This window comes from Amblyomma americanum, chromosome 1, assembly GCF_052857255.1.
Source record: "Amblyomma americanum isolate KBUSLIRL-KWMA chromosome 1, ASM5285725v1, whole genome shotgun sequence".
NCBI lineage: Eukaryota > Metazoa > Arthropoda > Arachnida > Ixodida > Ixodidae > Amblyomma > Amblyomma americanum.
Window position 1 is genome coordinate 220,796,756 of NC_135497.1, and position 23,900 is coordinate 220,820,655.

General features: G+C 44.6%; 1 protein-coding gene across 8 annotated transcripts in view; it reads right to left on the reverse strand.

Moving 5' to 3' along the window:
• Positions 1-387: 387 nt before the first annotated feature.
• LOC144114650 (core histone macro-H2A.1-like) overlaps positions 388-23,900 on the reverse strand; it is a 66,698-nt gene continuing 43,185 nt past the window's right edge. The window contains exons 8-10 of one of the 8 annotated variants that reach the window (XM_077648526.1): positions 22,000-22,217; positions 3,375-3,544; positions 388-3,088 (exon numbers count right to left, since the gene is read on the reverse strand). In XM_077648526.1, the coding sequence (XP_077504652.1) occupies positions 22,052-22,217 (166 nt within the window). In that variant the 3' untranslated portion in view covers positions 388-3,088; positions 3,375-3,544; positions 22,000-22,051. Of the gene's footprint in view, positions 8,696-21,999; positions 22,218-23,900 lie in introns of all 8 variants that reach the window. The other 7 variants (XM_077648524.1, XM_077648523.1, XM_077648525.1 and 4 more) reach the window with 7 other exon arrangements.

The following is a 23,900-nucleotide window of genomic DNA, read 5'->3' on the forward strand; positions in this document are numbered from 1 at the left end:
ACCTGTTTTGGAAAGTGTAGGGATGCAGAGGGGGGGGAGAAGGGTTGCAATGCATTTGGAGGCAGTTCTGGCTAATGCATGCACGATAACTTGCACACTGTCCTTGACAACCCTCCAATTTGCAATGAAACATTCAACTGCAGTTCAATGCTAGTCCTGCGACCATCTTTTTTTTTTACACTGTCATTTTGCACTGTTAGTAGCAGTTTCATCTCAGCTTTAATTACCTCTTCCATTTTAGCTCATATGCTAGATGAAAGCTTCCTACACTACAGCAAAAAGGCACTAAAGTAAATTGGCATCAAAGCAACACATGAATGTTGTTCTCAAAATATGTATATGTTCACTGTCTTTTTTTAAAATTAGTGCTAGAATAATTTGGCAAAATTACACCACCACTGTGCTTTTAATACATCAATCCACCACATTCCCACAGATACTGCAATCACGGCACATGCAATTCCAGACTTTCGTTCTAGCTGGCAGTGATAGAAACAACTTACCACGACATGATTGAACAATACAAAATGCCACAAATGCTTCGAAGCGATGCAAACTTCAAGACCTATTTCACATGATTCTTCTTTGTGATACACAAGCACTTCCCAATGATGCATCCTTTCTAGCCTGAGTCAGACAGCTTTTACACAGTGATTCACTTTAAAAACACAAGCAACTACTATTACTCATGACACATGCCTCATTACAAGCTGCAATACATTGCAATTAATGAAATATGGCATAAAGACCATCACGAACCTCAAGTTACACACTTGCCCTATTCATGAAATGAATCAAAGGGCAAGAATTTATAGTATTGCACATCACAAATACTAACACTGCAAAGGGTGGTGAAAAATTTTGTAACACTCAGACAATTCATAACCACGAGAAAATTTTTGTAAAGCTGAAACAGCAACAATACGAAGTTAAAAAAAAATCTTGTATTTAAATAGCAGCGACAAAACAAGTGTAAACATATGAGAGCAAGGTGCGTAGAAAGCAATTTTACCTTCATGTAAAGACAAAAAAAGTGGGAGCCATCTACGCACATTGAGCAAGACAAAAGCAAAGTGTGCGTGGTATTTCTGCAAGTGTTTATATAAATGGAATGGTGCTTTAGGCAGTGAGAACACAACAAAAAACTAAAAGAATCTGCCAAGCAACACCAGCACTATTAATTGACCATTCTTTAGACACCAAAATATTTTTTTTTTCCAACATTACTGTTTTTGCACAGCCCGTTTTCTAACAACTTGTAACAAAACAAAAAGTTGTGAGCTACCCTTAAACTTGGAGATGTATTTCATCTTAGCTTACCCCTCATTTCCCATTACCTTCTTTGAACTATGTTGCAAAGCCACAGGCTCTCTGCTTCCTCATATTTCATGATTTCTGGTACCTAAGAATTAACTAAGCACAAACCAATATATAGATTTAATGTGCATATGGGTGTTACTAACCACTTATGCTGTAACTTATGACCTGTTAATAAGATGCTTCACAAGAACCTGGAAAAGAATACTGGTTGATTAAACAAAAGAATAAACTAAAAGTGATAGTAACTGCATGAACGCTACCATGTGAATCACCCTCTTACACCAAAACTAGCCATAGCCACAAAAAAAGAAAAAATCTTGAAAACTATGCCCCAAAAGGTTGTCACATGCAACTTCTCAGTCTAATCACAGATGGACATCATCACATGCATGAAATGCAGGATAGAAAGTACTATGGGAGACTACGACTATGATGAAGATGACTATGAAAATGACTATCAATACTGGAGCCTACTAATTAGGAAGGTTATTTGAGAGCAGCTGCCACCACAGTAGTATGTATACCATTAAAATAAATAAAGCCTCTATATCACGCATCTGCTATTAACTTGAGGTATTGAGACACAAAGTAAAATAGATTATTTCTGTCGACACACCATAAAAAGAATATAATCCAACTCTGTAGAAATGCTTCCTCTCGAGTAAATAGACCCTTCGTTTTTGGTAGCTTTTCTGGCAAAGATGGTTTCCCTGTGCATGGTCTCTCAAAAATGGGATAAACATGCTGGTCTGTCTATAAGCTTAGGCAGCAAAGTTAAACTCATAAGGGTGACCTGCACCAACCAAGATGAAATGGAGGTACACTCGAAAAATAACTCCAAGCAGAGTAGCACACACTACGCTTCACACACAGAATATTTCCTTACATGCGCTTTCACAATAGCACTTCCAATAACAAAAGCAAACACGAAACAACCGTACAGTCAAGCCTGAACATAATAATAATAATTGGTTTTTGGGGAAAGGAAATGGTGCAGTATCTGTCTCATATATCATTGGACACCTGAACCGCGCCATAAGGGAAGGGTAAAGGAGGGAGTGAAAGGAGAAAGGAAGAGAGAGGTGCCGTAGTGGAGGGCTCCGGAATAATTTCGACCACCTGGGGATCTTTAACGTGCACTGACATCGCACAGCACACGGGCGCCTTAGCGTTTTTCCTCCATAAAAACGCAGCCGCCGCGGTCGGGTTCGAACCCGGGAACTCCGGATCAGTAGTCGAGCGCCCTAACCACTGAGCTGATCATGCAAAGCCCAAATATTTTGAATGATCCTGCACATTTAACAATTTATAAAGTGTTCTTACAGCTGTAGTAAGTAGAACAGCATGACTAAAAACATATCCACCGCAAAAAAAGCCAATCCGATGTAATGAAACCATCAATGGGGTTCTGAAAACATTTTTGGTTATAATCAGAGCATTCGGAAAGAAAGTTTTTCTGTCAAAATAAGCTCAAGTTGTCCGTCTACGCATTTCTTTTGTACATGCCCACTCACAGAAATCTTGAAAATGCAGCTGAGTAATCTGGTGTATGCTTGGTGAAAACAGTGCTGAACCGTAATGTTCACAACACATAAAGGAAGCATCAAGGAAATTGCCGAACCCAAGGTGAAGAACAAGCATGTTCACTTGTGTTTTGTCCATGCTGTTGCTCTGAATTCTCATCATTCTCAAAAGTCCAGAACATCAGGGGCACACATCAGACAGCTTTCATTTTTCATGTCATCTCATCAGGCCCAACTTCCTGCTCCTAACAGGCCACAGTAGAAAGTACAGTTATAATAAACTCCATTTTGGTATAAATGGCAAAGCAGTCACAAACAGCACCTGAGATGGACACTGAAAGCATGAATAAATGAATAAAGCAAAGCTACATGCAAGATAAAACAATATTCCACACAAACTGGCAAAAGAGGCTGGTTTAACTTTTACAGTAATGTCGCCAACTGATTTTTCAGACTTGACAAGGATCATTCTGACACTCAAAATAATATGCAGCATGAAAAAACCATAACAAGCCAGAGAAAAAAACCCACCTCAGCATCCGAATTATCTAGTGGTTACAGGAGGTGGCTAATATTCTTTCACATGTTCTGATGCTTCCATGTGATACCGCTGCTGGGTCTCAGCACAGTGTGCAGTACACATACAGGTAGTGCAGATAAGACGGCAGAACCGCACTCCACCCCCCTCGTTCAAAGCCATCCTGAAAACAACCAGTGATATATTATTGTTTGCAGTTTGCAATGGCTCACGTAAGATGAGGGATAAAATTCCGGTTATTGTAAGTATCGCAATGAAGAAGTCATGATTGTTAAGCATTCTGTTATGGGTGCACAATTTTCACTTTGAAGAGATTGCTATTATCCTCCATTCATTTTCTCAGCACAGCCATATGCCTCCCACAAGCTTTGCTCTCTCCTTTTCACATGTTTAGGACGAGGGGACTTAGTTCAGAATGGTTCCACAAAACTGTGACTACTTTTCCTTCCAAGTATGAGTAGCAGAAGACATCCCGCGATACTAATGCTAATTTTTCATCATGCATACATGCTGGTCCCAATTGGTTGACTGACCAATCAATCAATCAATCAATCAATCAATAGATAGATTGATCAGTCAGTCAATCACTCAATCTAGAGAGAAATGGGTGAATGGCCAGGGCAAAGACCATGAAACAAGTGCTTTGCTGGCAGAAAAGGTCTGTACGGCACTCACACAGGAGAACAACTTAGACACCAATGTCTTTGTCACGTGATGATGATGGTCGCTTTTCATCGTAGATCATCCATACTGACCCATGCATCTGCATCTGGTGTAGTATGAGCTGTGTGTGAGTGCACTGCACTTTTCATTTACTTCATGCACTTTGACACTGTGTTAGGAAGTCCCTGTCCACTCTGCAGGTAGTCTATTACAAGAGCAGCTGCCCAAAGAGAGTGCTTTTGGATGCAGATTTTGGCTGGGGCTAGGAAAGCCCTTTTGACTATCTCTAGAAGAAAAGCAGACTCCAACAAGCTGCCTGGCTCCCCACAGTTGGGTGCAATAAATGTGATCCCACAGATGCTACTCAGCTCCGCAAAATAGATTTGCAGAAATCTCATGTCCATTGTTTGCAGGCCGTAACTCTGCCACCCATTATTGCCTATCTTCTTTATGTTACGAGTGAAGCAGAACACCTATTCTAATTCACTCTGAACAGCTTGTACTTTCTGTTCCTTATTTTCCAGCCGCCGCGGTGGCTCAGTGGTTATGGTGCTCGGCTGCTGGTTTGAAAGATGCAGGTTCGATCCCGGCCGCCGCGGTCGCATTTCGATGGAGGCGATATGCTAGAGGTCCGTGCACTGTGCGATGTCACCTCACATTAAAGAACCTCAGGTGGTCGAAATTTCCGGAGACCTTCACTACGACATCCCTCATAGCGTGAGTCGCTTTGGGATGTTAAATTGCCATAAACAAAACCACACCTAATTTTCAAATGCCTGTGTAAGAAGCAGGCAAAGACACGCAATCTGCATCGCTGAAGACCATGTTGCATGCAACCCCTTCCTCTAAACTTTATCCTGCTCTCTCCTTGATTATTTGGTTTTACCTAAAATATGAGCTGCTCACTTCAGTACGTTTTGAAAAGGTGACAGCACGTAGCAATTATTTAGTGCGACTCGTGATGCTCAGCAACTGCATAAAATAGAAAAATGAATTCATGCTATGTTATGTAAATAGTAAATTGTGGGGTTTAATCTCTTGAAGTGACACATGGGTTATGAGGGATGCCAAAGTGGAGGACTCCAGAGTAATTCAGACCACCTGGGGTTTTTTAACATGTGCTGACGTCACACAACACATGGGCGTTTTACCATTTCACGCCCATCAAAATAAGGCTGCCACAGCTGGTACTGAACCCCAACCTTAGAATCAACAGCTCAACGCCGGAGCCACTAAGCCACCGTAGCACGTCCTATGTCATGTAGATATTCTTTACGCATCAATTCCTGGTGGTTGTTCGGGATGTCAGGGAGTATTTACAAAGAAACAGCTGACAAGTAGAGCAGCAGTGAATATGGCATATTAGCCACCAATCTAAAGAGTCAGTCCCTTAATGGCTTATGGCGGTTAAACGTCCCAAAGCAACTCAGGCTATGAGGGACGCCATAGTGAAGGTCTCTGGAAATTTCGACCACCTGGTATTCTTTAACGTGCACTGACATTGCACTGTACATGTGCCTCTAGAATTTTGCCTCCATCGAAATTCGACCGTCGCCGCCAGTATCGAACCCGCGACTTACGGGTCAGCACCCGAGCGCCATAACCACTGAGCCACCGTGGCTACTCTAAGTCAGTCCCTTAATTTCACAAGTTTGTCGTTCTAATGAGGAATGGAAAATTTCTTCACAGGTGCTCTTTTTTTTGCTTCCTAGGTTACACTTCCATGAAGAAAAAATGAATACTCGAGAAAGTTTTGTAAAAGCTCACATACACACTTTCAAATTCGCAGACTGCGGGCAGCGGTGCTTGTTGAAACAATGTGAAATAAAATGCCGACACACCACCTAAGAAACAGCTGCAAGTGTGAAGTTTCAACTAGCAACACACTCTGTACCACCTTCTGTGCTGTAGAAATTGTCATGCAAGGCAAGTTTTGCTGACCCGTTTTCTCTATGAAAGCAATGGGCAAGTGCTATGTATGGTCTTCAATAGGTGCTATGGACAGCCTTCACCATATAGAAAACAGGAAGGAAATAAACTTAAAGATCCCCTAACTTGCATGCAGGATGCTCTACACAAATAGCAGAGGGAAGTTCTTAGGCTCTCATTGGTAAATGAGTGGAACCTCCCTTTAGAGAGTAGAAAAATGAAGCCTAACCTCCCTCCTGCAGCACCTCCCCTCCACCCAGTGGCCAGACAGCATTGCAAGGGATTGGCTCGCTTCTAGGTGTGCACGCAGCTCGCCTGTCCTGTACTTTAACAAGCCCCTTCATGGCACTATATCTCTCTACATTCACAGCGCCATTATTGCTGTGGTTAACTTAAAAGGTTGGCACAGCTGGTAAAGTGATCTTTAATATCATGCATTAATGTTCAGAAAGAAATGAGATGAGGATTTGCATGCATTGTGTACACAGGAACTTGTGCATTAAATGTGTATTCTGCACAACAGCACAAATATATTGGAACACTCTAAAGGAGGGTCCATGCATATGATCTTTTAGCATTTTATTCCCTTCCCAGCTCCTTTCATTTCCTCTCTTCTCTATATACAACTGGTCAAATTGTTCCACGGGTAATTTTACTACAGACAATTGGTGGGGGCTCCATACTGAGAAACAATACTCTTGGTGAAGGAAGAGTTGGGAGGTGTACAGCAGATGTAGTGTTTCCTGTCCACGGTGTGAAGACAACCGGGACACAGAGTCCAATGTCCTATGTGGCCACCACATACCAACCCAAGGACGTCAGCCCCACTATTTCAAGTGGCTTCCTGGGGACTCCAGGAAGTTCGGCAAAGCTGTTGGAGAGGGAGCCCTTGTGTGTAGAGGTTGCAATCTTTGGTTTAAACAAAAAAAAAAAGGCCAATAAACGTAAGCTGGAATCCTTTCTTAAAATTTGGTTTTAATCAAAAATGGTTGCTATCTTAGACATGCTAGCTGGCCACTGCAAGCTATATTCAAGTAGAAGAGAAAGTAAACAAAATGCAGAAGCCAGGAAAGTGGTGAGACAATGGGACTGTTTGATTAAGTAGTGCAGTTGTGCATTTCAAGGCATTACTCCATGACCTCAGACACATTCCAGTGCAGACAACCTGGAAGCTCTACCTTCTCACGAAGTGTCATCTGCTAGCATAGCGCTGTCTGCTCACAGGCAGTTGTCACCCATTTAGGAGCATTAATTGGTTAAGTGGGTTTTTCCATTGCACGTAACGATGCTGACAATGTCAGTAACCACAAAAAGCCATCATAAATGCAAAACCATGTACCGACATCATTAAAAAGTGGCATGTCCTGGTTTCCGCGACGGTTCAATGGCAGTTCCATTGTTTCCATCATTCTGTGGACCATTTGATGCAGGTCCCTCTGACTCCTGAATATCTGCTTGAGTGTTCTTGTATAGCGTTTGGTATTTTAATAGTTCCTTCCGTACTATTAGGAGGAAGGGTACGGCTGTGGCCACCACACACCAACCCAAGGACGTCAGCCCCACTATTTAAAGTGGCTTCTTTAATTTGAACTCCTCTTCACTTGAAACAAGTTTCAGTCCCCCTTGAAGTTCTTGGAATTAATAATGAATGTTCCCTGTACGAATAAAATGGTGACTTGCCTGTTGGTGGCAATGCTTCAGTTGGCACAAATGAGGCCAGGAAAATCCAGAAAGCAGATGCCACACGTCCAAAATCTCAATTATGATTATAGACACGTGAACCCTGTTGTATGTGTGAAATGCTGTGCAGAAGTCCGAAAACCAAGCACACACCAAATTTCAATGTTTGAAAAATCAGTCAGCGACTATACACCAAAATACAATATGTCTTTTGTCACTAATGCAATGCAGGAAAAAGAAGGCATACCCAATACTTTTCGTTCCTGTCACACTTCCAAAGCAAGCAACTAACAAAAGTGAACACCCTTAAAACTCCAAACTGCATCACTGTCATCCAGTCCACATTTTTTTTTTCCCCAAGGTCATCATAAATGTATCAAACTAGAGTATCAACTTCTTGATGCAAATCTAGCTAAATGGCAAAATATGACATTAATTTGGTTTTCACAATTCAAGGAAAGATTTTTTTTACCTTGATTTTCAACATGTGGTAACTATTACACCACAGACACCAGTGCAAAAATCCTTTGAGGTAAAATGACGGCAATCTTTCAGTCTATGATCTGTCACATTCATGAGCTTAGCACTGGAATGATCCCATATGAATATTACCATGTGGCAGTCAAAGTGGCACTTTAGCACCAGTGATACATGACGGCAGTAGAATTGTGTTAAACAATGAGGTAACACTGCAGCACTATGGCACTACCATGTGTCAGCACAGTGTGTAGGGTCATGCAAAGAATGCGAGCATCAGATGCCACCAGACTCAACCATTTCCCAAGCATTTCTTGAAGTGTACAGCATTCAAAGACGCCAGGTGCCACCAGCATTACTTTTAACAAAAGGCATGGTCCCTCACATCCCATCTTCACACTATTCAGCAATTCTATTTACTGGCATGAATGATGAATTTATTAAATATTTCTTCGTGTGCCCAAGCTCAACCAGTTTGAAAAGAAAAAAGATTCCGAAAATCATAACTAATATATTTACTTGCATAATGAATGCACTTACATAATGAACGTGTCTGCTGTTCTGCCTGTCAAAACAATTTTTTTTCTTAGCAAATAAACAAACCACTATTTTTCTACTGCTAACATTCGCGCAGAAACCACAAGCCAGAAGGCAATTTGATGCCAACAAGGTGTGCATACACTCACATATGACACCCTCCATTAGGCAGGAGCCATAGTTTCAAAATCATTTAGTGCTTTGCACAGCAGGCCAGAAATAAGGCAGCTTTATGTTGTTGGTGACATTTTATGATTGTACACGGTAGAACTATGCCACTGATAGGAATCCTCAATTTGGCTGCACTTTCTACACCAGTTAGGAAGGTGCAGCCCTCTCGCACTCGATTTGACAGTGCAGCTAGTGTCACCTGCACTTCGGCACTCGATTTGACTTCGTGCTGCACGAGTTCTTCTGCACTTCTGCACTAGCCTCCCGGCGAGTTCTCTTCTCGTGCAAGTAGTGCAAGGTGCTTGACGTGCTCCATAGCAGATGGCTCCACGGCCATGCATGTTAGTGAGCAACGCTGAGACCATGGTTCAGACGGCCGCATACCCGTGATAGACACGGCATCTGCGCCGTGCCCTCATCAATCAGCTGAAATGACAGTGCGTGTGTGTGTGTGCATGCGCACATGTGTTTGCATGTCTGATTACTTGCGTAAGCGGCTGGCTGGCATGGCGCACTGCGTATGGATTCTCATCTTTCTGTCCAGCCTCACACGTATGTTGCTTTACATGATTTCTTTTTTGTGTGCAAATATGATTATTGCATGCAGCACAATGCAGCGTTTCTATAAGAGGCGCACGGTAAGCTGTTTCTTTAATACGTGGATGATCACAACGTTTGTGATGACTCGCTCCGAGCTTACAGCAGCGACTGGCCTTGCGGTCGCCATCAGCCCACGCCTTCGCCTGCCAATTAGTCTCTGATAGTCGCTCTGCCATCACCGTCCGCCGACAGTGAACACGAGTTGTTGAGTTCAAATATAGTCCAAATCCAAGTTATCAGGCAACTCTTTCCTTCTGCAATTGACGGTTGTTCACTTTTTGAATAGAACAGCAACATTCTGAATCATGCGTATAAACTGTCAAAGGTTGTCTCAAGCAGAAGTCTGAATAACCTCTTGGATTCAAAAGTTGGTCGCCCTTTCAAAAAGCCCGTTGACTCGGTGACGGTCGACAGGCCTGGGCCACTTTGCACAGTGCAACGAAAAGGATGGTGCCAAATTCTTCATAACTTTTGGAACTAACAAAATTCACAGCCACTCCACAAGATGTGCCACTTCGAACAAATGCACAGCGTTCAATCTCACGGCTGCAGCAGACGAACGTTTCTGCACTTTTGCACTCGATTTGGCCGCTGCACCGAGAGCAACTAGTGTCAGACTACACTCGTGCTGCAAGAACTGGCACTGCACTAGCACGCCAATTTTGTGAACTAGTGCAGAAAGTGCAGCCAAATCGAGGAGACCTGATGCATCCTTCCACTAAGACCTCGACCACTCCACATCAAAGTTTTCATTACATGCAGTTTTCACATGAAAACTTAAAAGGACAACGCAGATGCCAATTTTGGCTCTAGATGCTAGGCCTAATGACGAAGGCCAACGCCGACAGAGTGCTTGCTTCGGCCGTTTAGCGGTTCTTATTGTTTCGCCATCTTCGTGTTCTTGTTCTGGGCTCACAGTATTGCGTGCCCGCAATTCCTGTGCAGTTCCTGCAACAGCGTATTCACTTCCCCATTTAGACTTTGTCCCAACCAGTGGGTTCATTGGCGACATGCTGAGGGCAGCACAGCCAGGCCGAGGTCATGAAAGCAGTCGCCGCCCGTCGTCTGTGCACATGACGCACGGCAAAATTTAGTCATGAGGAGCTTCAGCCTGTGTGCAATACAAGTGATCCCTTCCTCCGACATACTGGCAATAAGTTCGTCATTTTTCGGTGAAATATGATTTACCGGACTACCCGATTTTTCGTTTTCGCAGTCCCTAGAGAGTCCAAAAATTCGGTCGTCGACTGTAAACCTATAAAACATTGTAGGCTCATAATTCCAGTTTCGTGTAAGACCAACAGACCTTCATGCACACCTAAGGGAGAAAAAGGGTCTTAGAAAAAAATTTTTACTGATAAAGTCACAATTATGAGACCTTCAGGGAACATGTACTTTTGTGTGTTGATTTCAAATATGTCATTTAATTTTGTGTACAACAAGGCCTTGTGCGCTTATGCAATATGTACTGTAACTTTTTGCCAAGAGCTTTAAAGAAATTTTGCTGCAGGGAGCTTGCTACATTCCATGCCATTGGCTTCTCTTGACATCAAGCTATGCAATAAGGATAAAATTATCATCCTGCCTGTCATAGAAGCTGAGTTATAGGAATTTGAAGTTTTTACTTAAGGAACAGGAATACAAACTGTTCATCTTGTCCGTGAAATGACAACTTCGAAACTTTGCAACTCAACTTCTATGATAGGCAGGATAATAATTTTACCCTTACTGCACAGTTTGATGCCAAGAGAAGCCAATGGCATGGATTCTAGCAAGTTCCCTGAAGCAAAATTTCTTTAAAGCTTGCGGCAAAAAGTTACATAATATATTATATAAGTGCATAAGAAACCTTTTGCATAAAATTAAATTACATCTTTAGAATTAGCACACAAACATGCATATTCCCTGATGTTTTCTTATGTGACTTCATCAATAGAATCTTTTTTTCTACGACAAGGTTCCTGCCCTAACTTCAGAGCTGTACGATCAGCCATTTTAGACAGGAAGGCACAATTAAGTAAGATCAATAATTTTCATTTTTTTTTTAATTTCTGGCTTTTTATTATTTATCTATTAGTTTATTTAACAATACTGTAAACCCTCGTGTGAGGGTCCTTACATCAACTACTGCTTCTAGAGAGGATTTGTGCAAACTTTTATAACTGTAGCTTTGATTATACAGTACAACCCCACTACAATGAAGTATTTCAGATCTCCCATTATCAAGCCATACAAGGCAATGCAATTATTTCCCTTCACGACAAACAATTTTTGTCGTAGGTTCCGTTTCAAAGAAGTTTTTGTGAGTAAGCAGCCGATTTTTTTGTGTGTATGTGTGCATCCAAATATACCAACACAGTTCAGCATCTCGTTACGTTTCACCAAAAACGGCTGCCAAAGTCAGTTTGCACTGTCAATGGCGCTGCTGACATTCATAGCGGAATCGCAAATAATGCGCACACATGCACATAATGATGTGGTTTGGCACATGACTGCCTACGACGGTTTTGACGGTGGCTCAGACTTCGCGCGTGAAACCTGCGACCATTGGTACAAGGCACCTTTCAGCTGGTACTGGCCCACTTTTTCACTCGCTTCGCTGACGAACACGTGACGGAAATCAGTTGCATGTTCATTTCAATGCAAAATTAATGTGTAGGCAGTAGCAGGTAACAACGTTGCTTTTTATGCTACACGGTGATTTGTTCGAAAGCGCTTTCACTGCAGCTTCAATGAGCAGCATGTTAGGACTAGCGACAGCAAGCAAACGGTGCTTAACAAATCCGCTGTCACCAGGTGTGCCGGGGCAGCACGCTGTTGCAGGAAGTGCGTATCCGCTGATATGGTTGCACCTGTCTCGCTTTCACACTGCAGGCGACCATCGTAATAACTTTTTAATGCATTAGCATTAGTATCGCCATCTTCGCAAAAAGTGGTCACCGTGCACTGAAATGAAATTTAGTTTCGAGGAAAGGAAATAGCACACTCATGAACACCTCAACCGTGCTGTGAGGGAAGGGGTGAAGGAGGGAGTGAAAGATGAAGACAGAAAGAGGTGTCGTAGTGGAGGGCTCCAGAATAATATCGACCACCCAGGAATGTTTTAATGTGCACTGACATCGCACAGCACACTGGTACCTTTTCATTTCACCTCCTTCGAAACGCGGCCGCCCAGGTCAGGACTGTACCCGGGCCCTATGGCTCAGTAGCCAAGTGCCCTGTGTGAAGCCTCAGGGTCAGAGTTGGTTAGTTGGTTGATGAGGGTTTAACGTCCCAAAGTGACTCAGGCTATGAGGGACGCCGTAGTGAAGGGCTCAGGAAATTTCGACACCTGGGGTTCTTTAATGTGCATTGACATCGCACAGTATGCGGGCCTCTAGAATTTCGCCTCCATCGAAATTCAACCGCAGCAGCCGGGATTGAACCCGCGTTTTTTGGGTCAGCAGCCGAGTGCCATAACCACTGAGCGAGCCATCGCGGTACCTCGGGGTCAGAGCGGAGAGGAGGAAATATTTGAGGATTGGAATGTAGAGAAGAGGGTGTAGTGGCAGGAGTGTCGTGGAGGAGAGACGGTCACAGCAGCCAGACATTCCGCAGGATTGGAGGAGCATGAAGACAAGAAAACCCGACAGCTAATCATAGCCACCTGAGGAGGAGGAGAGTAAATGAGGGTGAGCGGAGAGGTTAATGGCAAGAACGGAAGTGCAGCCAGAGTGTGGGGGTGGAGAGGAAGTGGCGAGAATGTGAAAAGGACAGTGACACCACCGCCAGGTGCATGGGTTCGAGGGAGTATCTGTTGGTGAAGCAGCCATCATCACCGCTTCAGTGGACTCAGTTACTGCGACACACGTCTTTTCTTTCAATCTTTTCTCACACATCTCTTTCAACTCTATTCAGTCTGCACGTGGCAGTGATTGTGGCCCAGCTGGAACCAGCTGACAGGCCTGTGCAGTTCCCTTTTCATTCTTCCTTCAGTTGCAACAACAACAGGTGAGTGGGCTTCGCAAAACATCAGTGCTGAATCATAACCAGTTGCACCACTGCATGCATGGCGCAGGGAGGACACATGACAAATGATGGTCAATACGAAATCATTTGCAAGGTCATTCACCATCTCACCATACCTGACTCGATGCCGTTACAGGTCTTTTTCACCAGTGCTGCTGGCTGCTAACACATACCCTTCTGCAACAGTTGCACTGATCATCTGTCATTTTCTTTTTTCCCTTTATGATGCAAATTCCTAGTATGGTGAGTGTCATCTAAATGGCAGAGTGACGACAAGGTTCTGGCGACAGGGACTCAGGAACTTTTTTTTTTAGTGGGGGGGAGGCAAGACTTCGAGCTTTTTTGTTATTTATTTAATGCTCACTTACATAATAAATTTTCTTTGTTTTATTTTTTATTTTTCAATGTTCAAAGGGTGATCTAAACTCACATTCGGGTGACGACACTCCAGCTGTCAGGACGACAACAAAAAAGCTTCCAAAAGAAACTGTTTAAAGGGCTGACTCGCGCCCACTAAGAACTGAATGGCCCGGTGGTGGCATTAGCCACAAATGTGTTCAGCGGTCATCAAAGTGAATGCCTGCAGTTCTTGGCCGTTCTCAATTTAAAGCTGGCAAGAAACTTTTGCGATAAAGAACCAAAAGCAACTACAACAATCTGGGAAAATGTGGAAGCATTTGCACGTGGCCACGATCAACGGAGATAAGTCTCGTCGCATCTCGCATTACAAAACAAAATAATAAAGCCTCGTGCCGGCGGTTTTGAGTGAAAACGAACAAACGGTGCAAGATTCACGGCAATATAAAACGAATTGTATGGGAAGCTTTATGCACAAGGAGTGATCAATTGCATTTAAAAAGTTTCTGCATGGTTTGTTTAAATTCTGCTAATCATGATCATGTACACGGGTCAGACAGCCTGCTTCTGTTGGGACATGACTGGTTTAGGTTACTCATATATGAAATTCTTTACAACTGGCTACGAAGCCAAGTAGCTCAGCCTCACTGTACTTTGCATTAAAAGAGTCCTAGAACTGAAGTGTTTCAATTGACAGAAATCTTATCCAAGTGCAAGCAATTGGAGACTGGGAGGGCACTGTCCCCTCTGGAAAAATGTTGGGGGGCAACTGCCCCCATTGCCCCCTGTTTCGGAGTCCCTGTCTGGAGAAGTCTCAACAGAATGACACTTCGCTGGTATATGTTCGTATCGCGTGTCACAAAATGTCTTCGAAGAATCGGAGCAACTGCATTTTTGCTGGATCGTCCAAAGCATCGATTTCGAAGTGCATGTGATATAACTTAACAAGGTGATGGTTCGGGCTAGTGGGTATGCGTTATGATCCATAGCGCAGCAACAAAACAGGGGACAAGCACAAGCGCTAACTTCCACTACAGCTTTATTTGGTGCACACAGAATTTATACAAGAAGTAAAGAATGATACCAGTCAGATTAGACAAGATACTTTGTGAACAAAGCTTAAAAATCACATGCAATACATTTCATCGGTTGGCATACTGCTCCGAGGCTAAAAATGCCATATCTTTCTTTGTCAGCGACAATGACGGACTGCTGACGCAGCTTTCAGGTCCAGCTCTTTCGATTCCGGCAGCCTCGATAATTTCCCTTGTTAATCTATCCGCATTTCTGCCAATCACCTCGCATTCTTTAAAACCAGACTTGCATTTACGAGCACGACAGTGCCGTGCCAAATTGCTGGAACCGCCATCCCTAACTTCCCTATGGTGCTCGCTTAACCGCTCATTAAGACATCTGCCTGACTGCCCAATGTACTCCTTGCCGCATGAAAGCGGGATACTGTAGACTATTTCTTCAGTACACTGCACGAAAGGGTTTCTATGCCGAATCGTGCAACTATTCTGAAGCCTGCTGTCGGGACAGGTGGCCTTGCAAATGCGGGACAATTTTTCTGGTGCAGACATATACACCTTCACTCCCACTTTTAGTGCTACCTTCTTGAGGGAGTGTGACAGCTTGTGGATATATGGCACCACCACTACCTTGTTGCCCCCTTCGCCATCAGTTCCAGTCTTCTTGGCCTTTTCGTGCTGATGCAAGCTCTCAGCAACCGACACTAATAAGTGTCTGGGGAATCCTGCTGCTCGGAGGCGGTCCACCTGCTTATAAAAACTACTTTTCATCAAGCATGCGCAGGACTTGCTAACTGCATTTGAAAAGCACGTCTTCACGACCCCTCGCTTGACCAGCCTCGTATGCGCAGACGAAAAGGGTAATAGGGGCTTCTCAGCTCTGGGCTCATACATCCAACATACCTGCTGTCCAGTAACCAATATTAGGTCAAGAAACCGAATAGTGCCCTCAACCGGAAGCTCATGGGTGATCTTCAGAGGGTGCAGACACTCAGAGAAGGTAGAAATAGCGGTTGCGGCTGTTACAGAAACATCTCTATGGCTCTTACAAAGGACCACTAGGTAGTCATCAACATACCTAAACGTCCGAATGAAAACAGCAATATCTCTCCTGATTCTGCAAAAGGATGGAGTATGTATCGGCTCGTGCATTGCTCCAGCGCTCAGTGACCTCTACCTTGCTAGTCTAGACAGGCGACTGCAAAATAAACTGGATGTTGCTGTTTTCATTCGGACGTTTAGGTATGTTGATGACTACCTAGTGGTCCTTTGTAAGAGCCATAGAGATGTTTCTGTAACAGCCGCAACCGCTATTTCTACCTTCTCTGAGTGTCTGCACCCTCTGAAGATCACCCATGAGCTTCCGGTTGAGGGCACTATTCGGTTTCTTGACCTAATATTGGTTACTGGACAGCAGGTATGTTGGATGTATGAGCCCAGAGCTGAGAAGCCCCTATTACCCTTTTCGTCTGCGCATACGAGGCTGGTCAAGCGAGGGGTCGTGAAGACGTGCTTTTCAAATGCAGTTAGCAAGTCCTGCGCATGCTTGATGAAAAGTAGTTTTTATAAGCAGGTGGACCGCCTCCGAGCAGCAGGATTCCCCAGACACTTATTAGTGTCGGTTGCTGAGAGCTTGCATCAGCACGAAAAGGCCAAGAAGACTGGAACTGATGGCGAAGGGGGCAACAAGGTAGTGGTGGTGCCATATATCCACAAGCTGTCACACTCCCTCAAGAAGGTAGCACTAAAAGTGGGAGTGAAGGTGTATATGTCTGCACCAGAAAAATTGTCCCGCATTTGCAAGGCCACCTGTCCCGACAGCAGGCTTCAGAATAGTTGCACGATTCGGCATAGAAACCCTTTCGTGCAGTGTACTGAAGAAATAGTCTACAGTATCCCGCTTTCATGCGGCAAGGAGTACATTGGGCAGTCAGGCAGATGTCTTAATGAGCGGTTAAGCGAGCACCATAGGGAAGTTAGGGATGGCGGTTCCAGCAATTTGGCACGGCACTGTCGTGCTCGTAAATGCAAGTCTGGTTTTAAAGAATGCGAGGTGATTGGCAGAAATGCGGATAGATTAACAAGGGAAATTATCGAGGCTGCCGGAATCGAAAGAGCTGGACCTGAAAGCTGCGTCAGCAGTCCGTCATTGTCGCTGACAAAGAAAGATATGGCATTTTTAGCCTCGGAGCAGTATGCCAACCGATGAAATGTATTGCAAGTGATTTTTAAGCTTTGTTCACAAAGTATCTTGTCTAATCTGACTGGTATCATTCTTTACTTCTTGTATAAATTCTGTGTGCACCAAATAAAGCTGTAGTGGAAGTTAGCGCTTGTGCATGTGATACCCAGTTGACGTACAGTGATGTGAGGCTTGCACGCCTTGTCATCACTGGTATGCCTTTAGGCAGCACAGTCTCAGTACAAACTTTCCCAGGACAAAAACAGGGGCTTATAACGCACGTGGAAAAATATAATAATTTTGGCAGCTGGTGTAGTGGGTGAGTTTGTTTTATGCCTGCAGTGAAACCCACTTATAACGATATTGAGAAAACCAAAAAATCCGATCGTTATAACCGATTATCATTATATCTGGACTGGCAAAAAAAAAGCAAAAAGAACACACCTACATAATCCCCTACGCATGCAGGTATTACCCCGTACATGTAGCCACTGCCACCCGTGCTCCTGTCAAGGGCACACAGCGTCTTGGCGCTCTGCCAAGTTCGAGGGCACAGCATTTTGGCTCGCTGCCAAGGTCTGTGCTGCAGACAGCGCGAAACAGGGAACCCAACAAGAAAAGATAACGCTTAAAAAAAATAAATAAATTCTCAACCATATCAAGGACAAAAGTGCGGAAGAGGGGGGATTCAGAGATATGGCCTTGCACTTAGCTGGCGTCACTTTTTACCCAGTTCACGAACTCATAAACAGGTGGAAACAATGTTTGTGGGAGACAGGGTTGCGTAGCTGCAGCCAAGCAAGCTCCTCCCTCATGCGATTGCTACAGCCATAGGACTTGGTTCCCAACGCCATAAGCTATGCTCCCTCACGGAATTAGCCTAGCCATAGCCATGCCGGGCCGTTTTCGGAGTTTTTATTTTTATCAAACTTTCAGAGAAATTTTGCTAATGAACACCTTCCGGGCAGCCAGAATCCTATTGTTGTATCCGTTATTTCACCGATAATTGTATCGTTACATATGGTTTATTTTTACACAAGGGCTATGGGAAAATTGATAAATCTCAAGAATTTTATCGTTACAAGCGATATGTCGTTATATCTGGTATCGCTATATGTGGCTTGCACTGTACATCCATTGTTCGAAATTTCCAATTTCCAGAGTACAGTAGAACCTCGTTGATACGTTCCCGGTTCGTACGATTTCCCGGTTCATACGATCAAAATCGAGGGCAAGAAAAAATGCCCCATAGAGTTACGGGTATTTGTTTCCCGGTTTATACGTTCCCGGATCACACGATTTCCCGGTAAATACGTTCAGACTTTAGCGAAACAATACGTTTTGCGACGAAAAGAAGAAGAGTTGGCTGAGAGCAGGCACACGCGACTTCTTCCTCCATGCTTGCGTGAGCATGGCGTAAATCGCCGCCGCGGCGGTTTCTCCGCTCGGCGCGGTGGCATGTCAACGGCGCTGCCCCACCTACTCCTCCAGTCTCTCCGATTCCTAGCAGGGTTAGTACGTTCACTATATGCAGCAAACAGGAAGCGCTCGCGATATCGCTTGGTTTCCGCCAGTCAAGCGAGCGCCACTCTGGTTGCTTTATAGCCGGTAAACAGGGTGGTTCTGCTCTCTGGTTGCGTAATCGGGACGCACAAGCCCGTCAAAATTTTTATCTCCTAATCTACCGCAGATTTGACTATGCAACTTTGTTTTGGTCGACGCGGGTTTATTTTGATGATTGCCTACTTTTAAAGCTCCCAGACACCATCATCATCAGTTCCCACCACCCTGCGGTCGGACGAATAGCTACCGATTCTCATTTCCACCTTCTTCCTGCGTCGTTTGCTGGCTGCCATGGCGTCTCGTAAGCGTAAGCCGTTGTCCTTGAAGGAGAAGTTGAACATCTTGGCAGTCGTCGACGCAAATCCCAAAAAGAAGCGAATCGACATTGCAAATGACCTCGGACTGCCAGCATCAACTGTCAACACGATCGTGTCGAAGCGGAAGGAGATCAAAGGCAACGCTTTGGTGTTCGGCGCAGGGACAAAGCAGGCCCGTGGAGCCAGGCATGGGGAGCTGGAAGAAGCACTTCTGAAGTGGTTCAAACAAGCGAGAGCGTCCGGTGTCAACTTTGACGGAAGTATTCTTCGCGAGAAAGCAATGGAAATTGCAGATGTGCTTGGGATTGATGACTTCACCGCCTCGAATGGCTGGATTAGCCGATTTCGAGCTCGGCATGCCATCGCGTATCGGCAAGTGAACGGCGAAGCTGCAAGCGTCAATCCAGCTGACATCGAAAACTGGATTTCGTTGCTGCCCGGAATTTTGAATGCACACGATCCACGAGACGTGTACAACGCCGATGAACTGGGACTGTTCTTCAAGGTACAACCGAACAAAACGCTGTGCCTGAAAGGCGACGATTGTCACGGCGGCAAAGTAAGCAAAGACCGCGTGACGGTCCTTTTATGCTGCAATGAAGATGGGAGCGATATGCTCAAGCCTTGGGTAATTGGGAAAGCAAAGAACCCGCGCTGTTTGCACAATATTGCACATTTGCCTTGTGTTTATAAAAATAACACAAAGGCGTGGATGACCTGCAGCATTTTTGAAATGTTCCTTCGGTACCTCGACGGACGACTCGGATCGAGAGGACGGAACGGGCTGCTGTTTCTAGACAATTGCGCGGCCCACCCGAAGGACACTTCTTTTCTTCGAAACGCCCGCGTCATTTTTCTTCCGAGCAACACAACGAGTCATCTACAGCCCTTAGACGCTGGGATTATAAAAAACGTGAAGCACTTGTACAGAAAGTGCATTGTGCGACGATTCCTGGCTCGTGTCTCACGACAGCAGGACCCGGGGAAGTTGTCGTTGCTAGACGCAATGCACTACTTGGTCAGTTCGTGGGAAAGCGTTACGAGCGATACTGTGCGTAACTGTTTTCACAAGTGCGGTTTTCGGCGCGTGCCAGGGGCCGAGGAGACCCAGGAGCCCAGCGATAACTATGCAGAGATCGACGAAGAGTTTCGGTCAACCGGTGCCGATGGCTTGTTTTCAGAGTTTGTTGCCGTCGACGACAACGTGCTGACCTGTGAGCCGCAAAGCGTAGCCGAAATAGTGGCTGAGGTACGAGGCGGCGAAGCGTCTGATAGCGACGAAGACGACGAAGAGGACATCCCGACTACTTTCGCCCAGGCCGCCGCCGGACTAGATGCGCTGCGGAGTTTTTTCCGCGACAAAGAGAACAGCGCTGCAGATAAGAACATTCGTGAGCTAGAAAAGCAGCTCTACCTTTCTAATGGTCGCACCCTTCATCAGCGAACGCTGGTCGACTACTTTAAGCAGTGAAAATGGAAATAAATGCCCTTGCACATCGTTCTCGAGTCTTGATTTTCGGAAATCAAGGTGAGTTTGGATCATACGTTTTCCCGGATAATACGTTTTTTTCTCGCATTTAAAAAAAACGTATCAACGAGGTTTTACTGTATGATGACAATTGCGCCACGGCATTGATTTGGAAACAGCAAAACGCCTGAGTAAAATGGACAACATGAAAACTGGTTTTTGAGGAAAGGAAACTGCACAGTCATTTTCTCATATTTTGGTGGACACCCAAACCGAGCTCTAAGGGAAGGGTGGAACATAGGAGTGAAAAAAAAAAGAGGAACAGAGGTGTAGTGGAGGACTCCCGAATAATTTTGACCACCTGCGGTGCACTGGCATCACAGAGCACACGGGCGCCCTTGCATTTATCCTCCATAGAAACGAGGCTGCTGCGCTGTGGCCGGGTTCGGACCCAGGAACTCCGGCTTAGTAGTTGACAGATTTCTGGAAATAAAACTGTCCAATCCAGCCTGTCGTTGTTCCAGTCTGATTTAATGTCAACAAAGTTTCTTCTTCAGCGAAATTTTTTGTGGGTCCCCTAAATTCTTTGCAGCGGGGTTCAAATGTAGTACTACTGCTACAGCATGTTTTAATATTAGCACTTCTGAAGCTTAACCCCCACCTTAACCCCAATTCCAATTATCTATTTCCGTGGTGAGTTGTACCAGAAACAATTGGTTCTATTCTGCAGTCCCATTTTCACGACTTCAAACGTTCACTCAGATATGACCCCGAGTAATGAACACCGCTTCCAAATTTTTGTTGGTTTATTGGGAACAAAGTGCATTCGTTATGTAAGCAAATATGGTAAATGGGCAAACAGAGGGGAAGGCTTGAAAGAGAGCATATTACAGCTGGTGCTGTCTTTCCCCTTCAGTTACCTGCCTGTCTGTGCATTTCTAGCTAGAAGTTTGTGTTAGCTCACTCAGCTTCCTAATCTGTCTGTGCCAGTGCTGAAAAAAAACTTGGGTCCTTATCACTCAACGGTACAGCCAAGGTTAAACCTCGAAGAATGAGAACCGTGGGCGTCACACGCTTTGCACCAGTAAGCAGTGAAAGTGGAGAAAAATCAGTACAGTTACAGAAAGCTCTTACGCACGAACTGCATAATGGCAGCATAGAAATGCTAACCATTGACAAAGACAGAGCAGATGAAATTGTAGGAACACAGTCTCGATGTAAAAGTGTACACAGTTGAATGATTCAGCTCACCATATGAAAGACTGCCAATTATTGGTAGCATGGCTTCAGCTGGTTGGCAGTGGAGGTAACTACGCCACAGGCGAAAAGCGACTGACACACACACTAAGCTAAAAAAGAAGGTGCTTGGTGCACTCCTGAGAGAGATCCCAAAGTGCAGGTGGTCACAATAACAACACAATGCTTACTGCGTAGACTAACACACTGTCATGAAACATCAACACTCAGCCATTTCTAAAAAGCAGATGATGCCTTCCCTTTGTCACTTTCTAATTAGCAACGAGAGCCTGCAGAAGGCAAGCATGCACTGAGCTTACAAAAATGATCGCGATGTGATGTGTTTCTTTAGAATTTGAGTTTTTCAGCTCCCACAATTTTGGACTGCTGCAGACATACCCCAGTGACTGCGTGGTGACGACCCGAGGAGCCACGACAGCAACTGAGAGGTCTAGGAGTCGAGTTTTGCCAGTTCACTGGTGTAGACACCAATGCTCTCCATGTCAGACAGGACAAAGTAGATCTGCTTGAGTGAGCTTGACATAACATTGACGAAGTAGTTGGAAATAGCTCGCAGCACTGTTTGCGCTGCCTGCTGCTTCTGCGACGGTGAGGTGCTGCAAACAAAAGAATATGCACTGTGATGAGAGCGGGCCTTGAAAGCAAGCAGCAGGTGCTCATGTCTATACCCCAATGTCTGCACTGTATGACCTTAAACGGACACCGAGGACAAACTAAAGTTGATCTGTATCCAAGAGACCAACCTCACCGAAAACGGAGCTTTTATTAGACCAACAAATGAAATCACTGGCCAATTTCACAAGAAAGCTGAGTTTATCGACACTGAGTTTACGGCACAAATTCCAGAGGCTATGCTAGACTGCCATTTACTGCAAAATGGTGGCAGCCAGTCCTTCACGGTGCAGACGTAACAAGTTTGAAGCAAGTGATGGGAAAACTTTTAAATTCAATTTTTTCGGCCATAAATTGGTTTTTTGAGAACAATAATTTTCAGTACAATAACAGGATAGAGTTGTCCTCAGTGTTCCTTTAACGCATGCAATGCCTATCAACAAGTTGAACTATCATATTTACTCGCATAATGAATCCACTGCTTTTCCAGAAAAGTTTGTGTCACCGGTGTTTAGCATCATTTGCATCAAAAGGTGTTTGCTGCACCACAGCACGATTTGGCGATTTTCTGACATGCAACCGCACCAGCCAATCAGGCCCAGATAAAGTGAACATGCTAACACCGGCTCTGAGGGTCAGGTGCGCATTTTTTATGCGAGGTTAATAAAACTCATAGGACGGCTATGAGTGTATAATGCTGTTGTTGAGTTTAATTTAATGGCGCATAAGCGACTAAGGCTATAATGCAACTGTTTAAGCGTTAGCTGTGGCATGAGAGGTGTCAGGCATTCTTGCTCCCGTTCTCAAGCTCTCCAAATCGCTTGGGGGTTTGAAGGCCCTGCTTCCTCCATAGTATTTCAGTGTAGAAAATGTTTTATGGCATTTTGGTTTAAACTGTTACCTCCTCTCTGATGCTCCAGTGCTTGCTGGCTTTCTAAGCATACACTGATGCAGCTGGGTGCAGTAGCACGCCCAGCCAACCACCGCCACCGGTGCTCCTGTCAAGGGCGCACAGCATCTTGGCACTCACCCAAGTTCGCTGTGCACACCACCCCCGCAGGAGCTTTCATCACAGGATAAACACGCTGCGATGTTATCTGTTATTGCTGCGTAGCGTCTTGGCGTGCTGCCAAGGTCTGTGCTGTGGACGGCGTGAAACTGAGAAACATGTTAAGAAAAGCTAACGTTTCAAAAAAAAGTAAATTCTCACTGACAAAAGTGGGCAGCAGGTTCATTATGCAAGTTGGTTCATTACACGAGTAAATACGGTACATAATGGGCATATACGACTGTAGAAGAAGTCGAAGTGACAGAGAGAACATCCTTCCCAGCCAAAGCATACGCTGGCTACCTTCGTAACGTGAGGTGTGCAGCAAGTAGTTACCATAGCAAAGCCATCTTTAGTATGATGCACTTTCTGCATCAGTCCAGGTAGTGCCAAACTGTGGGACTCAGTATACGCATCCCACATTCACAATGACAACAACATGGGGGATGGAGCAAAGTCTAGACTGCAGCCAAAATGACAGAAATGGCACACACTAGGTGCAGTAGCACTGTCACTGAACACTTCAGAATTTGAACCTAAAAAACTTTGCTTAGGGACCTACTGCACGTATTTAGTGACAATTCAAATTAAAGGTGCTCTAAACAGAATTCTGATCTCA